This window comes from Peromyscus maniculatus, chromosome 3 (genome assembly GCF_049852395.1).
Source record: "Peromyscus maniculatus bairdii isolate BWxNUB_F1_BW_parent chromosome 3, HU_Pman_BW_mat_3.1, whole genome shotgun sequence".
In the NCBI taxonomy this organism is placed as follows: Eukaryota; Metazoa; Chordata; class Mammalia; order Rodentia; family Cricetidae; genus Peromyscus; species Peromyscus maniculatus.
This window is the reverse complement of record NC_134854.1, coordinates 120,596,718-120,613,438: the sequence shown is the minus strand read 5'-3', so window position 1 is coordinate 120,613,438 and position 16,721 is coordinate 120,596,718. Positions and strand designations below refer to the sequence as shown.

Sequence of the window (16,721 nt, the reverse complement as noted above, 5' to 3'; positions counted from 1 at the left end):
TCCATCAGCTTTTCTTAATGTGGGGGGATGAAGTGTGGCATCTCCATTTTTCTTTGTTCTCTATAAAATCATTCAATTTTCCAGTGTGAATACAAAAATAAGAACATCGTGTGTGTTAGCACACACCTGTAATCCCAGCTGCTAGTGAGGCTGGGGCTAATGGATTTCAAATTTGAGGCCAGGCTAGGCTGCAGAGAGAGACCCCACCTCAATTTTGCGGGGGGCGGGGGAAGTACACAAAGAAAATGTAAATGTAAAAATATATACTCAGACTCTATTAATTTTTTTACCATGATTGATCTTGTTCTGTGACTATTTATATTTTGCTTATTATATATTTTACTGACCAAGCTGTGGAAAATATAGTCATATAGCCTAACAATGGCCCCCAAATTCCAACATTAGTGTAGACATTATAAAATTTTTCATATGCACAAGAAAATAAATATATAAAAATACATAAAATATAACATATATATTATATACCTCTATATTGGTTGGTTGGTTGGTGGGCTGGTGGGTTGGGGACAGTGTTGTGTATGTGTTCTTCAACACAAGCTCTTCTTGTATTGCCTCCCAAGTTCTGGGGTTATAAGGCATGCACCACAGTGCTCAGCTAAATTAATTTTTCCTCTACAGGGTCACTTGAATGAACTACTTTCCCTAACCACCATAATTTGTGAACGGTTTGGTGACTTATACCTTGAAATGTCACTCGTCTACCTTGATCTGATTTCACCCACACATAATTACACTACTAAATTCTAAGCGGTAGTTCAAGTCCAAGGGGAAATATAATTCAGCTACAGCTTAAAAACTGGTCCTTGCATTTGAAATGCACACTCTAAGTGTTTTGATCTAGAAATAAAATTAAAATCAGTCTACCTTAAAGGCTTATCTTAAAATTCTCAGATAGGCTTCAGGAGTCGGCCACTCACATGAAAATGTTAGTAAGGAGCTGCCTGTTTCAAATGGCAACTTGGCGACAGAATGAGAAAGTCAATCGAGACTCAGAGAATTGAAAATTATTCAGGTAACTGTAAGCCATGAGCTCTTCTGTGCATGGGAGGGGGTTTCCTGGCCTTTTCTTTAAATGAATATTATGATCAGAAGGCCAGGGTCTAAAACATTATTTTGATAATAACATGTAAACTTTCTTCAGCCAAGCACAGTGATTCACCCCTGAAATCTCAACATCTGGCAAGCAAAGGCGTAAGGATGGCTAGTTCAATGCCACACTGAACTACAGAGTGAGCGTGTGCAAAGAAAATCAAGGACTGTAAATGCAGCTTAGTGGTAGAACATTTGCTTGGTGTATGCAAGGCCCTGTGTTAGAGGCAAGCAAAACAAACTACCATTTAAAGAGAACCATAGAGATGGAAAGGTGCAAGCAGTGATGGGAATGAAAAGGTCAGCATGGACTTGAGAGTTATTTTGAACGAGGGATGAGTGAGAACTTCTAAATCATCAATGGAAGGGTGGGACCAGAAAAAGAATAGTTTCCAAATCTCAATAACTGGAAGAATGGCCACACAAGGAAAAGAAATCCAGCCATGGATTTTCTGGGGCTAGGTTGAGCTTACCCACTTCAGAGAAATGAAGGGCTTAGTAAAATGGGGCATCAAATTGAAAGGATGTGACTGGTAACCGAAACAAAATATCTGAAAGTCAGTTGCAGTCTTGAGAGTGGGATTTGTGGTGACCAAGGGCCCTTAAAGAATTGATACACTGTTGTTTTTCTCTGAATTCTCCAGCAATGAGCATACTACTGGGGTAGAGTTTATACTCAACAAATGCAATCTGGCTGGGGATGGGCTGGCTGTGTAGATTCAGAGGCGAGCTCCATCAAACCAAGACCTAAGTTATGGGAGTGGGCAAATGCCACCTAAGAAAGAAGGGAATAGGAAGGAAAGGGAGGAGGGAAGGAGGGACGGGGGAGAAGTAACGGAGGAAGAAAGGGAGAGAGGGAGAGAGGGAGGGGGAGGAAGGGAAGAAGGGAGGAAGAAGGAGGGAGGAAGGGAGGAAAGGAGGAGGGAAGGGAGAGAGGAAGGGAGGAAAGTAGGAAGGGGAGGAAGGAAAGAAGGAAGGAAGGAAGGTGAAGGGAGGGAGGAAGGGAGGGAGGGGGAGGAAGAAAGGGAGGGAAGGAGGGAGGGGAGCGAGGGAAGGAGGGAATCAAGTCTTAAGGAATAAATACATTAGCAGATCTGGAAGTAAAAGGAAATGAATAAATGAGACAAGAATGATAAGCCAGAGAAATAAATAGAAAAAAGAAGAGGCAGAGAGGAAAGACAGGGAGGGAGGAGAAGGAAACAGGAAACAAAAAAGGAGAAAAATTATGAGTAAGAATAGAGTCAGGCTCTGGGCAGGAAGAGATGTTACTCATACTTCTAACAATCGTATTATAGACGTAGAAAGTACATGGACACAAAAATTATCAAGTCACATTTTGTGAGCAAAAATGGAAACCGTTGAAATGTTTCCTTAATAACTTAAAGTAAATAAATGAATAGCTGCTGTCATATTGATTCATCTATTGCATGTGGGTGCTCAATAAATGTTAATTGAATTAAATTAATAACATTTGCTCAGCGGTAATAAAAAATTAATTAACTGTCTGTCTTGCTGTTGCTTAGTTTATGTCCACTGGTTCTTGCAATTACTTCTACCCCAAACAGGGATTTTTCTATTACAGTGACTTTCAAGACACACTTTAATTTTTCTAAGAATTATAGAGAAGCTCCTAATTTTTGTCCCAATTTTAGTTTGTATTTTTGAAGTGGAAAAAAATTATTTTCTCTGAGTTAATGTCAGGAACTATGTATAACATCCCAAATATAGTTTCATGGGTTCCTTATTTAATTCTAAAATGCCATCCCGTGAGAGGATATGATGCCACTTTTCCCTGTGTTCCTCATTTTAGCCCATGCTGCTTTTTAATACTTTAGAGACAATGTCAAATAACACTGTAAAGGGAGAAATCTGGGGGAATTATTGTTAGCATTCCAGCTATAAAAAAAATGGAAGCTGTCAGTAACATTCACCCAAAAAAAAAAAAAAAATGTGACTCACTTCAGATGTCAGAATTCTGGGTTGAACAGACTGGGCTCTGAATCGCGTGCGTGTCAGATGATTTTTTAATGAGCATCAGATAGTTCCCACTGGGGGATTAAAAAAATAAAAATATAAACAGAGATATAGAGTTAAAATAACTTTATGAATGGCAGTTTAAATTCTCCATAAAAATCCTCCCTGTGCAAACCTGGTGTGCTCCAAATGGTTGCTTAATGTAGCAAACCACTTACATTCAAAATGCTATACTTAAAAAATGCTGTACTTAAAAAAGTTGTTGCAAAATTAAAAAGAGAATCATATACCACTTGGCTGTAAACTGTACTCTCTGCATGTTTTTACATTCCAGTAACCTCTATCCAACTCTTTTGTTGTTGTTGTTACCGAATTACTTTGTGCAAAAGCGATTTAAATTACATGCAGTCTGACTGTGTGTGATAATTTGAACTGATTGTTAATGAAGTCTGTTAAGCAAAGAGCGGCTGTAATCTCTAGTCATCATGGTCTGCTACCAGCTCCTTCCTGAGCTGCCTTTGAATGGACAACACACAGTAGCTGTAACTGAACAGGCAGTTCCTCGAGTGTGCAGGACATCAGTTCTACTTCACCGTGCAGAGAAAGGAGGGCGGTCAAACTGAGTTATTTGCAAGACTGGCTTTAGGGTGTCAATGCATCTCAAGTTTTAGGGTACAGAGGGGCATGGCTGATGTATACTGTAGCCTCAGTCACTAAAAGACGATTACTTGAGATAGAGGCAAAGAATACATTAGGGACTTATATAATTATTATGAACAACAAAGCTAAGAACAAAGCTTCTTCGGAGCTCCTAGCGCTCTCAACTTGCCTAATGCAACCCTTTAACACAGTTCTTCATGTGTGGTGACCCCCAACCATAAGATTATTTTGTTGAAGTTATAACTGTAATTTTGCTATTGTTATTAATCATAATGTAAATATCTGATATGTGACCCCCAAAGGGGCTGCAAGCCCACAGGTTGAGAACATCTGCCCTAGATTGAGCTCAGTTGACTACAGAGGAGTCCTTGGGCAACTTTAGGTTCTAAGCCTGAGTGTTCTCATTCATCTACTAATTTCAATTCTAACTCTAATAATTTACTTAGTAATGCTGACTGCTACTTTTCTCAACAGCAGTGTCTGTCTCCTAAACTCTTTCAGCTAGGCATTTTAACATGATAAGATATACAAACAATAACATAAAGCTTGAAGCATAAAGCAGGCACTGACACACATGTGTTTGTATACAAAGCAGTGGTTTTCAACCTGGGCAATTTTGTTCCAAGAGAAATCTGGCAAGGTGAACAGTAATTTTTTTTTATTATCATAGCTTAGGGAGATAAAGTACTACGGGCATCTCCTATGTAGAAGATGAGAAGAACACTCTTTTGTATACCCATTGTCTGGCTCAAAATCTGGACACTGCCAAGAAATCAGAGGCACTATTTGAATATCCATTTCAGTGGGAAATTGATTATTGGATGCCCTCATTCATCCCAGTAAGAAAAATCAACTCTCATTTTCACCACGACCATCACCATCATCATTGTGTTATTAAGATGGCAAGTACTTCTTGAGTTAGAGGAAGCCTAGAGTTTGCCAATCTGTGGTGCCAATTCTATTTCCACATTCAGTATTCAATACTACATTAATTGCTGTCAACAATAGATGTTTTTCCCGAACCCCTACTTCTGCCAATCTTTTTTAGGGTGGATTAAACCACCACCAAGAGATTTAAAGCCAGCAGCATATGGGAAAGGGAATAAAAATTAAACATTGTCAAAAACCAAGGCTGTTTGGAAAATCGGAAGGAAACAAAAATGGCCCAAGATGACTGTGTGTGGCAGACTGTTTGGTCTGCTTCCAGTTCAAGCCTTCAGAGAGAGACCATCTCATGATGGGTTTTGAGAGGCCCTGATTGACAAGTCTGTGGGTTGTTCTTTCTCTTTCCTCCTCTCCCCAAAGCAGAACTCCTTAGAATTCCCAGGCTTATTTGAATGTTGGAATCACCTGAGAAGTTTCAGTAAAGTCCCCAAGGGATGATGATTGAATTGGTCGTCTGGGGACAATGGTATCTGAGCTTTCCAATAGTTCAGAAACTTTGGATTTCTTAGCTGGCTGGACTCTGTCGGAGTGCCAAGGACTCACACTCCTCAGAGGTAGGGCCAAGCAGACATTGCTTTCCCAGAAAAGAAAAGGCAATTCTGAAACAGGCCGTAGCTAAGGACTTAGGAAGAGTGGATTTCCTACACGGAACCTGACGTGCTTATCAAATCATGTGAGCCTCGTTCTAGTCACCCATCCATCACTGCTGAGTCAGCCTAACCCTGGGCTTGCTGTAGAAAATGTGATTATCGAACACATTTTCCATCTCTCAGTAGTGCTACCTGAAGATGTCCCTGGGACCAACCAGGTGGTTTGTTTAAGAATGTGTTCCCATGTTTCTTCTTTTTCCATCTCAGGACTTTGCTTAGAGTTGTAGGTATGTTATATATTAAGTTTTCCTCCTCCAGCACCATCCTCTCTCTGACATAGCAGGGTAGAATTCTACTTCTTTACACACTCCCATTTGCTAAAGTGTGGGGTGCTTGTAGTGGGCACAATGAATCCCAATGTTGGCTTCAGTGTTGGCTCCACAATAAACTCTTTTATTACATAGAATGAGGTCACGGACTTCTCAGCTTTCCCATTGCCTCTTCAAACTGGGGTCTTGGCCAGGACATTGCCAGGAGTTCCCTGAACATCCCCTGCTTATCCCAATTAATTTCACACGATAAAGTATGTTCCCCAGAAGACAACCCCAAAGCCAGAGGTACCTGAATAGGTACCGATAAAATGCCTGGAGCAAAACATCCCATATATGAGAGGGGTGTGTGTTTTAGAGATTTTTCTGACAGCAGAGAAAGATTCAGCTTGTAGACTGCTCATCTACACATAGCTTGTTTTTCTCCTAAACAGAAGGAAAGGGAGGTTTGTAGAAACAAAAGCAAGAAAAAAAAAATGAATAGTGATTTTACTGAGACATCAGAAAGTATCAGAATCACCTGGCTTCTTGTATCCATGATACTCTGTGATGCTAATACGACACGGTGACATCTTGTTGATCTATATGAATGAATTCTTTGGTTTTCCCTACTCATCATCCTAAAAACTGGTAGTGGAAAAATGCATTACAAATTAGTATGAAATTTACAGTGTATATACAAGTTTGTGATTGCACTTTTCAATTCTATCCCAATCTTGCTCAGTAGTGTTCCATTCCATTTCATAGGACTTTATTATTTCAAAGTGTACAATGTGAATTTTCCTGCAAATATCCTTTCTTAGATCACAGTGGGTTTGTGCATGTGTGTTTTCTTTTTTCATCTAGATACGCAACTCACAAATGAAAAGCATGCAGAAGAGAAACCTATTAATGCTATTATTATAAATTCAGTATCCGAATTCAGTATCACAGATGGACCAGCCCAGGAAAGCCCCAATGAGAAGAACCTGTCAGGATCGAGCTCTTCACTCTCCTCCCTCGAAGAATGCCAAACGAAATTTCCCTACCTCCAAACTAATACTTCAGTTCATCAGAGAGATGCGGATGGTACGTTTCTCAGAATACAACCCATTTCTAAATAAAGCTCCCAACCCCAGCCCTTGGAAAAATCACTACATATGCTGTTAGAAAGAGAAAAAAAAAGTCTTTATGAATATTAAACAGGATGACTTTGATTTGAAAACCCTGATGAATGACATGTGTCAAGGTCACTTTGTAGCTAGGAGGTGCTTGGCAGAGTGTTTGCTCCCAGAGCTGGGAATCGGAGGCTATGCGTTTTAAATAGCTCAGACCAGAGCAGCATGCTTGGAAGGGGCTGGAAAACCAGTAAAATCAAATAAAAATTTCTTTTCTCAGAAATGAGACCATTCTGTCCATGGCTTTAAGCATATGGGGCAAGGGGAGAATGGAAGGAAAAAAATAATAAAATGCTCGAAACAACAGACACACAAAAATGGGGCAATGGCTCAGCTGAATTTTTTTTTTAAATTTGAAACAGGGTCTCACTATGTAGCCCTGACTGTCCTAGAATTCATATTGTAGACCAGGCTGGCTTTGAACTCACAGAGATCCACTTGCCTCTGCCTCCCAAGTGCTGGGATTTAAGGGGTGTATCACTCTGTCCAGCTGAGGTGCAAAATCTTCAAGTAATCTAAAAATATGTAGAGAATAAGAAACTTCTAACTATTTTAATATGCATAATGACTTCTATTTACTTTCTGGCACACAAGGCATCTCTATATGTCTTTGTGTCAACTTTATCTGTCGACTAGGGCTTCCACTAGAGTTTGACTTTGGTCAAGATGAAGGGAAGGCATGAAAACAAGCAGGGGTGGGGTTCTCTGAAAAGCATCTGTCTAACAGCATAGTGTTTCAGTGGGTTTTACTTGGGAGGTGGGGGTATTGCTCCTTGTGTGCACCAGGGTAATGATCCCAGAATTAGGAACTCTCTCTACATACATTCAGAGACATAACATCCTACACAGAGCATGCCCCTCGGTCCAGTTGGGAACCCAGAGAGAAGCATGAGATCAGCTGTCTCCTGTTCTCAGGGAAAGGGGAAAATGGCCACTCTGTTTAAATGTCAAGTGATGATTCAGAGCCTTGGGGCAGAAAAATAAGATTTCTCCTGTTCAAATGAGCAAAGCGGGATCAGAAGGATGTGTGAGCGAAAGTGTTTATTATAAGAAGTGACTGAGACCAGAAGGACCCAGAAAACTCAGGTTTTTAAGCTGGGGGTGTAGGTCATAAGCCACTCTTCCTTGCTCCCTTTGTGAAAAAATAAATCTCCCTAGTGAAGTTAAAGCTTTTGGTAGCTAGATAAAAGAAGTAAAAGACTTAAACTAAGACTCACAAATCATAATTAAAAAAAAAAAAAGCACTCATTATCTGAAACAGCAAGGAAATCAACAGTTAGGCCAGCCGCTCCTGACTTTAGGGAATTTTTTATAGTAATTTAAGGGTGCCGAACTGAGAAGTGGGGTCACTGTTCAAACTGAGATGAATACAGAAATGTCTGTTAGAAACACAGGGAAAACAGGAAGAGAGCAGAGAAGATTGTGTCCACTTTTGTGCAGTTTGTGGTTAATTTATTTTGAAAAGTATAAATGAGTTCGCAGGAATGGATGCTTAATTACTAATATCTATATACATCACCTCCACTTAAAACAGGGTGGAAAAAGCTCACATAGGCAGATTTTGTAAAAATGTGTTGCATCCATTAGCAGAGTTCACAGGGTATGCTCTGATGGGAATTTAAAAGGATCTTTACTGAACCTCATAGTCTCAACTCCAGCAGTTTCTCAGTAGCTATGGTTCATCATGTGTGGTCTCTTTCCAGAAGGAAATGGAAAACACACCAGGGTACCCTGCACATACCTGCCCCCAAGTCCATAATCTTCTACTTGCAAAAGCATCATGTGGAAAAGGAAGCCAAGGCCACACATCACCTTCCATAGCAGGCTCCTTGGAAAGTAATCCTGGAAATATGCCTAATTGATGTATAATTTTGAATTTCAGACATCTCATCCAGGTGGAAGGAGAAAATCATAAATACAGGATACCTGCAAAGAATAGTCTTAATTACACCATGGGCTACTGAATAAAATGATTACATTTTCTACACTGTAAATTTCACACAATTAAATGTAGTGGTGTCACCTTATAAAGTGTTTCAATTTTATAATTATTTCAGTTCATTTGCTCAGAAAAAAACATAAGCACAAATTTACCAAGTATCACCCAAATCTAGTCATTCTACTTCTAAAGGAGTGACGTGGATGTTAGTTGTGCCTGTCTGAGCTTAAATAGATCTTGACATATTTAAGGAGCTGTTAAAATTGATAACATCAGGAATGATAGCCCCGCCAGAGAAAGGCATTCAGTCACACTTTATTTATTCGCACTCTACATTACAGACATGTATTTATAAAGAACTTAATGCTGGGGGAGGGTAATCAGTTTTTAATGCTTCTGGACCCAGAACTTCAGTACTCAATTGATGCTATTATGCTGCAAGTCTGTCTGTGGCAGCACCCAGCTGTTCTGAGGTGCTGGGCTGAGGCCAGGCTCTTCTGGTCTATTTCTCATCCTACTTTGTTCTAGGAGAGTAATGGGTGAGGTTGTTGTTTCTCTGGGTTGCTTCTACAAGAACTACACTTGCGACACTTTGCTTGATAACTGACAAGGAAGCAAGAGGCCGTTACTGAAGTGAAAATGTCCCAGGAGCCATTATTGGCAACAAGAGATTCCCCCGGTCTCCATTCTTCTCGTGTGGGGAAATCATAGAGTGAAACAGAAAGCTGAAAGGGCAATGTCAAGGAATGGTGATGAAGCTGACCCCAGGTACACACATGGAACTTCGCGGCTGTTATCATTCCCACTATAATTAAACATGAGCCTTTCTAATGAGACACATTCTCCCTCTTAATTAGCTAATCCCCAGCAGAATGTTTAGCACCTCGAAGCTGCCTTAATTCTTCTGTGTTATTAGAGTATCATCACTTAGCACATTCCAGCTTGAAAGTACCCTAGGGGTATAGAAAGGACTTGAGACAACCCTCGGAGGGATTTGCCAAGGCTTATTGCTCACACCTAAATACAGCTGTGGCAGCTTGGCCTGCAGGTCTTGGATCATCTCCTACTGCCGTTATTCCAGGTTTAGGAGACAGGATGGGCATTCTGACAGCAGTGATTAGAGGCAATGCCAGGGTACCAGGTGGTTCAATAGAGAGGATTTCCTGCACAAGGAACTTGTTGCAAAGAGAGTTGAAAAGGCCAGTGCAGCAAACAGTGAGGTCACCCAGAAATCCACACCATGAGAAGACTCTATCTGCTCCAGATCCTCCAGACTGGGACTACTGCACTGAACTCTTAGACCCCTATAGCAACTAACCAGTACTAGACAGTAGCTGCTTTTTATTTAGAGCCATGTGGAGGATGGATGAAGAGAGTAGAAGAGGGAGAGGTGGAGAGAGAGAGAGAGAGAGAGAGAGAGAGAGAGAGAGAGAGAGAGAGAGAGAGAGAGAGAGAGAGAAGCCAAGCTCCAAGGGTAAGGCAGAAGAAAGACCCTGGCTTTCCTTCCTTCTCCCCCAGCCTCCTAGGTTCCTGTGGATGCTTCCCATTGGCTGAAACTAGCCAGTAGTCATGGAACTAACTTGGCCACCTCCATTGCCAGCCTTGGGAATCAGAGAAGGACTGGGTCCTCCAAATGCTTGCACCTAGCAGAAAGTAAGCAGAGGCATGGGAGAGCATAGCCAGCTCTAGTTCAAAGCTCTGGAAAGTCCTGAGTTCACAGAAGAACCAACCTACTTGCTGAGATTCCTGGATCATGGCACTTCAAATTCTCTGACCCTGGGGAGGGGGGTATTCAATTCAGGGTCTTCTTGAGGATTAAGATTCAGGAAACACACAGAGCACTGTGAACTGGCTTTAGGTGAGATGTTGACACATGGAACAGGGGTTCAAAGTACATACTTCAGATCTAGAAAGAATCAGCCTTTAGCAGGACATGGGGCCTTCAGTGATAGTCTCTCAATTGTAGCTGGAGAATTTTCTCTCTGGGTCCCGCCAAGCTCCAGCAGTCTGACAGCCCACTTATAAAATAAACACACAGACACTTATAGTATTTAAACTGTTTGGCCTAATGGCTCAGGCTTCTAGCTATCTAGTTCTTACATCTTAAATCAATCCATTTCTATAAATCTATACCTTGCCAAGTGGCTCTTGGCTTACCAGCATCTTCACATGCTGCTTGTCATGGCGGCGGCGGCTGGCAGTGTCTCCCTCCTCCACCTTCCACTTCCCAGAATTCTCTCAATTCTCCCCTCTGTTAGTCCCGCCTATATTTCCTGCCTGGCCACTGGCCAATCGGTGTTTTATTTATTGACCAATCAGAGCAATTTGACATACAGACCATTCCACAGCACTCAATTTTGGACTTTTTCACTTAGGCTCATTCACTGATTGGTCCAGTGAGAGATGGCAGGCTAAGTTCACCCTGTGGGCAGCACTGGGAAGGAAACTGTGAGTGTGGTGCTGTGCATGTTTGAGCAAGAGTGTCATTTGGAGGGAAGGTGTTTCAAGCAAAGAATCTAAGGTTTTGAGCATGACTTGGGTGAAGCTACCACCAGGAGTGTGACACGAGAGCATACCATAGGCAAAGGTTGTTAGGCAGGTCCGTTTCGAACACTGGGATTCAGTGAGTGAGATGATAGTACAGTGAGTGAGTAAGGAGGGAGACACAGCCAGAAGGGAGAGAGGGTGGCAGGAGGCTTGTAGGAGCTTCCTGCCGAGGCAAGGGTTAGGACTTGAAGTGGGAGTAAATTCTTTTATTCAGGAATTGAAGTGTCACAGGGGTTCACAGATTCAAAATCAACATATGTGGTGGCAGACCATCTTCAGAGAGAGGTTGTGCCTGGTGCCCGAAGGCAGCTGATGAAGGTCCAACCAGGGCAGGGAGTCTGCAGGTGGCTGAGGAAGCTTACGGGGAAATCAAGCCTGACTGGGAACTGCATCGAGAGAGTAGGAGAAGTACAATGGCCAATGATGATGCCAGGTTTCTAGTGACTTCACCAGGGTGCTGCCACCCACAAGGGCAACCTGGGAAAGGCCAGGTGTGTGGCATGGAGAAGAGGAAGGTACAATATTAGGACCTGGCCTCAGGAAGCAGTGTGTTTGGGAGACCCTGCATAAAAGCTGACCATTGGCAGCTGGATACATGATGCACTCTTTCAGACTGGCCAAAAGAATGGACACTGATCATGAGCTATGCCTCTAGATACCATGTTTAGTAAATACTACAGCCCAGGAAGCTACAAGGAAAGAAAAATATACTCAATCTGGAGAACGGGAAGTCCTGGGCTCCTCAAACAGTTGTAAAATTTCTTCTGAACTGCTTATATTACTTTTGTGCAAACAAAATGGCCATATGCAAAAGAGTTCAGTCTGCTGGTGTAGTATTCTTTAATATGCCTTTTAGGAAAGCATGGTGCACACTTGAAAGTTCAGAAAAATCTGTTTGCAATTCATTAATGTTACCGTGGTTTTCTTGAGCAAGAGGCTCTGCCTTTTATAACCAAATAAATGGGACTGACTTAAAAACAGGGGTGTGATAGGGGGCGGTTCTATTCTCAAGTGTAAAATAGAAGATGGAAGGAAACAAATGCCAATTCAGCCAAAGGACTAAGCCCCAACTCTTTGGGTAAATAAAATCTATGGCATCCACCAGAAGCAGAGGCCTCCAGAGTGCCAGCTGGAGGTGACACTGGTGAATGCAGCTGAAACAAAAGGTCATATGACCTCCTGAAATTACAAAGCCGTTTTGCAGACAGGCTTTTCATACTCTGGTAAGAATCTCCGACTTTAAACATTATAGTCACCTTGTACCCTGCTCTACTCACATCCAACCCAAATGTTCAGCTTCACATATAAAAGGCAGGACTCAATGGGGTCATTTTTGTAGGGTCACAACCTTAAGTAAGACTTGAGGCCCCAGTCTGAAGAATAGTGTCTAGAGTTTTACTTGGAGTATTTTCTTATTGAGAATAACTTCTCTGCCAGGAGCTGATAAAGGTAGAGTTGGCATGGGTGAAATCGAATGAGGTTGTGTGCTACATATTCTGGATCACTCACACATACTTTTCAGAAAGGCTGAGGCAGAATAGAGTCCCTGAACTATTAAGAACTTACTCCTGAATTTTTGTGGGTGGTTTGTGGTGACTTATGAGAGATGAGTGAGTTGGCCATATGCTAGAAGCTGGTGTTAAGTGAATAAAAATACAGCCAGCCTGGCAGAGAGATGAGTATGCATGCTGCAGAGGTATTAGGGAGCGGGCTGCCTGAACTATAAATGCTGAGGCATGGCTGTTAAAGTCATCGTAAAAGTCATGGTGTGTGTGTGTGTGTGTGTGTGTGTGTGTGTGTGTGTGTGTGTGTGTGTGTGTGTGTGTGTTAAACACCGCCTTTCTGAGAAGAGAGAAAGGGGGAGGTGGGAAGATCAGGAGAGCAGAAGATTGCTGTGCACCTACACTCAGCTTTCGCTTTAGACCTTAGAACAGTGCAAACTCGCATTCTTTAAAATATTTGCTCCTCTTTTTAAGAGGCCTTTTCTAAGTTTTCCCTTCCTTCAGAGAGTACCCAGTTTTTGAACAATTAAGAGCAAAACCGTGCTTGGGAGATGGATCCATCTGTAAAGGTCTTGCCAAACAAGCATGAGGACCTGAGTTTGGATTCCCAGTACCTACATCAAAATAAAATTCCAGGCTGGGGAGCATGTGACTGTATGCAAGGCTGGCCTTGGACTTCTGGTCCTTTTGCCTCAGCTTGTCTAGTGCTAAGGGAAGTCTATTCTGCATGACTGTGCAGATGTGACAGGCTATCGTCAGAAAACCACAAAATTATTAACATGCTTATTGAAACAATGGATTCTTATGGAACCCATACTTTATAGACTGGTAAGTCCATCTGGAGGAGAAATTTCTCCAAACTCATTGCTGGAATGTGATATTCAACCATCAACAATCTTCAGATTACTTATTAATTGGATTATATGAATTATTACCTACTTTTTTTGTTTTTTACCAAAAAACAAAAACCCACTCACATTTTTGAGACTTCTAAAACACACACACAAAAATACAATTTAACAAGAGAACTGCCACATCATTCTAACTAACTCCCTTTATGGAGCAAAAATATATAATAATCTATAACCCACTGCAGCTGTTTGGCTAGGATTACCAATTACCTTCAATACCTAAGAGATGCTTTCCAGATTTTTTAACAAGTCCTTACAGTAAATTTTTAAACCAATTTTCTTAAAGGCAACTGATAAGATTTAAAACTTCTTAGGCAAGAAATGACGAGGTTCTCTACTTAAACAACTTGAATATGAAATCAAGGCTTTCCACGACTACAGGAAGATGGAGACAGGAATTAAAATAAAACACAACCCAAGAAGCTGTGATTATTTTAAACAGTATTTCAATAAAGTTTGGAACCGTGCTTTTCCCTTATGTTTGAACATGGGTTTGGTGGATTTATGGGAGACCATGCCGAACGTATCTTGAAGCCTGGTGACAAGCAGTCAAACATCTGTGGTCTCTCCTTGTCCCCAGCTCTAATGGCTTCTGAGCCAGTGCATTTGAGAAAGGACTGTTGTCATTCTGAGAGTCGCAAAGACAAGTAGCTCATCCAGTGCCTTCCCAGCACCTCACAGGCAAACTAAATCAAGAGGTCCGAGACAAAGTGACAGCACACTTTAAGTAACTCGATTAGGCAGAATCAATAGGGAATGCTCAGGAAGTTAACAATGTGATTACTTAAACAGTGAGTAGCAGAATGAGGGAGAAGCTGGGCAGACAAGCTACGCACACCACCCAGCATAGCTGGAGACGCAGCTCATAGGATGAGGTACTTGCTGTACAAGCATAAAGACCTGATTCAGATGCTCAGGCCTGGGCAAAAAAGTCAGGCACGGTGTCACACCTGTAGCCCTAATCCTGGCAAAGGTCAGAGATACGTGGATCCCAGGGGCTCGCTAGACCACCAGAATAGCATTCTCCAGCTTCAGTGAGAGATGCCAGCTCAGAAAATAAGGAGGAGAAACAATTGATGAAGACATCCCAGTGTTGTCTCTGGCTTCTACAACAGCCTGCACAGGCAAGCACACACACACACACACACACACACACACATACAAATAACACAATGACTGTATAGTTACCAAGTACACATCTCCATATCTGTCTATATTTGAGTGACACTCCTATATGTGTTAAGGCTAATTTTCTTCCATCTTTATTATAATTTGTCTCATGTCACAGTAAATGTATGGTGTGTATGTATGTGCATGTTCATATATGCTAGTACTGGGATGGAACTCATAGCCTCATCCTTATGCCTATAGCCACTTTACCAACTGGGTTGTCCCTCCAGCTTGCCCATCATGCACCTTATTATTTTAATTGTTCATGTATGTGGTGCAATCTGAACGACCAATGGGTATATGTAACGTGCAGGTGGAACGATCAGGTGAGGGCAGTTAGCGATGCTGTCACCGCAAACACTACTTACATTTTTTGATTCACATGTCCCGATCTTCTCTTTCTTTAAACAGAGGAGTGTGCCTCCCTGATCCTCACCTGTCTCTTTTGCCAGTTCTTGGACTGCCTCCTCATGCTCCCTGACACATGTGAAACGGTGTGCATCAACCTGTGCTGCCCCTCTCACAGGTACTACTCAGCCTCAGATGAGAGCCATCCACGCAATGATTGCAACCTGACCTGTGACATGGACTGCAGCCTCTTTGAATCCTGCCACGAGACCAGCGAGTGCCTGGAGCTGGCCATGGAGATATCAGAAATCTGTTACCGCTAGGGCGGGGCGAGAGAAGCACATGGGCGGTTGGTCCTGTTGGCCACAGTGGGGAATTCTATTACATGGCATCTGAGATAAGAGCTCCATGTGCCCAAATGCAAGGACCATACATGTTTCTTGGATGCTCCAGGCCATTTTATGCTGCACCTGCCTGGGAAAGCTACTACTGTCAACTCGGTGGTCTTGTTCCAAATTTCACAACCGCATGGCTCACTGCAAAATATGATTCTTGATCACACACATGATGAACAAATTGCAAATATCTCTTAAATGCCATAGGTACAAGATGTTTCTTGACTGTTAAATAGCATGCTAAACCACACTGCGCTCTTGACTCGGCAGCCTGCATTGTGGCTCCAACTTCATTCATGAATTCAGAACAAATTGTGCTTTCTTGTAGGCTCAACACATATTAGTTATCTTTCTGATGGACTCATGCATAAACATTATGCATTATTGGTTATTATTAATAATGTATTGTGTAACATCATTTTGTAATTAAAAATTTATTTATACAGTCTCTTAAAATTCACTTATATGTACAGTTTAGGTAGGAAAGGGAATTAAATGAATCAGAAACCATGTTCCTATAATTAAAGCAGATGTCTTTGAAACCTCTCCAATGAATCTTGAATCTGGTAGACTTCAGGAGAGCCCTATAATTCTAGACAATATCATTATATGTCTGTGACTGTATCTTAAGAGGTCATGCATATTCTTAATTGGTTACATAAAGATGTTTCTTTATTACAATAAGCAAAAATGGGAGCCATGTGCATGTTTCGGGAATATGATCTATGATAATCATATCTTCTCTTTCCTCGCTTCTGTTTGTCAGGCATAATAAGCAACAGGATATTAAAAAGAAATCAGTCCATTTTACTAAACTATCCCATGTAGAGGCACCTAAAATAAATACACCTGCAGAAACTTGCTCAGCTCCCATTTGCCCAGCGCAGCCTGCATGCTCTGGAAACCACAATTCTAAAACCAAAATTGTATTTATTTTTCTGCTAATAAAGTAACTGATGACTGCATTGAAACCTCTTTACCCTTACATTGCTGAAAAGGCATGCTGTGTGCTACAAAGTTACTTTCAAACAAAATAAATCAGAACTCACAGCTGGCAGGAAAGGCACATCTGGGCTGAAGTACCTTGGGAGTCTCCACACTCTGAAGGTGTGGACCAGTGAGGGAAACACTCTGTTCATAGGCA

The 16,721-nt window shown here is 41.7% G+C and overlaps 1 protein-coding gene across 2 annotated transcripts in view; it reads left to right on the top strand.

The window, feature by feature from the left end:
* The window catches only part of Mdfic2 (MyoD family inhibitor domain containing 2), a 108,749-nt gene extending 92,848 nt beyond the window's left edge, over positions 1–15,901 (top strand). For both annotated transcript variants that reach the window (XM_006972580.3, XM_076566064.1), the window contains 2 exons: positions 6,455–6,676; positions 15,246–15,901. In XM_006972580.3, coding sequence (XP_006972642.1) covers positions 6,455–6,676; positions 15,246–15,505 — 482 coding nt within the window. In that variant the 3' untranslated portion in view covers positions 15,506–15,901. The remainder of the gene's footprint in view (positions 1–6,454; positions 6,677–15,245) is intronic.
* The last annotated feature ends 820 nt before the right edge of the window (positions 15,902–16,721 follow it).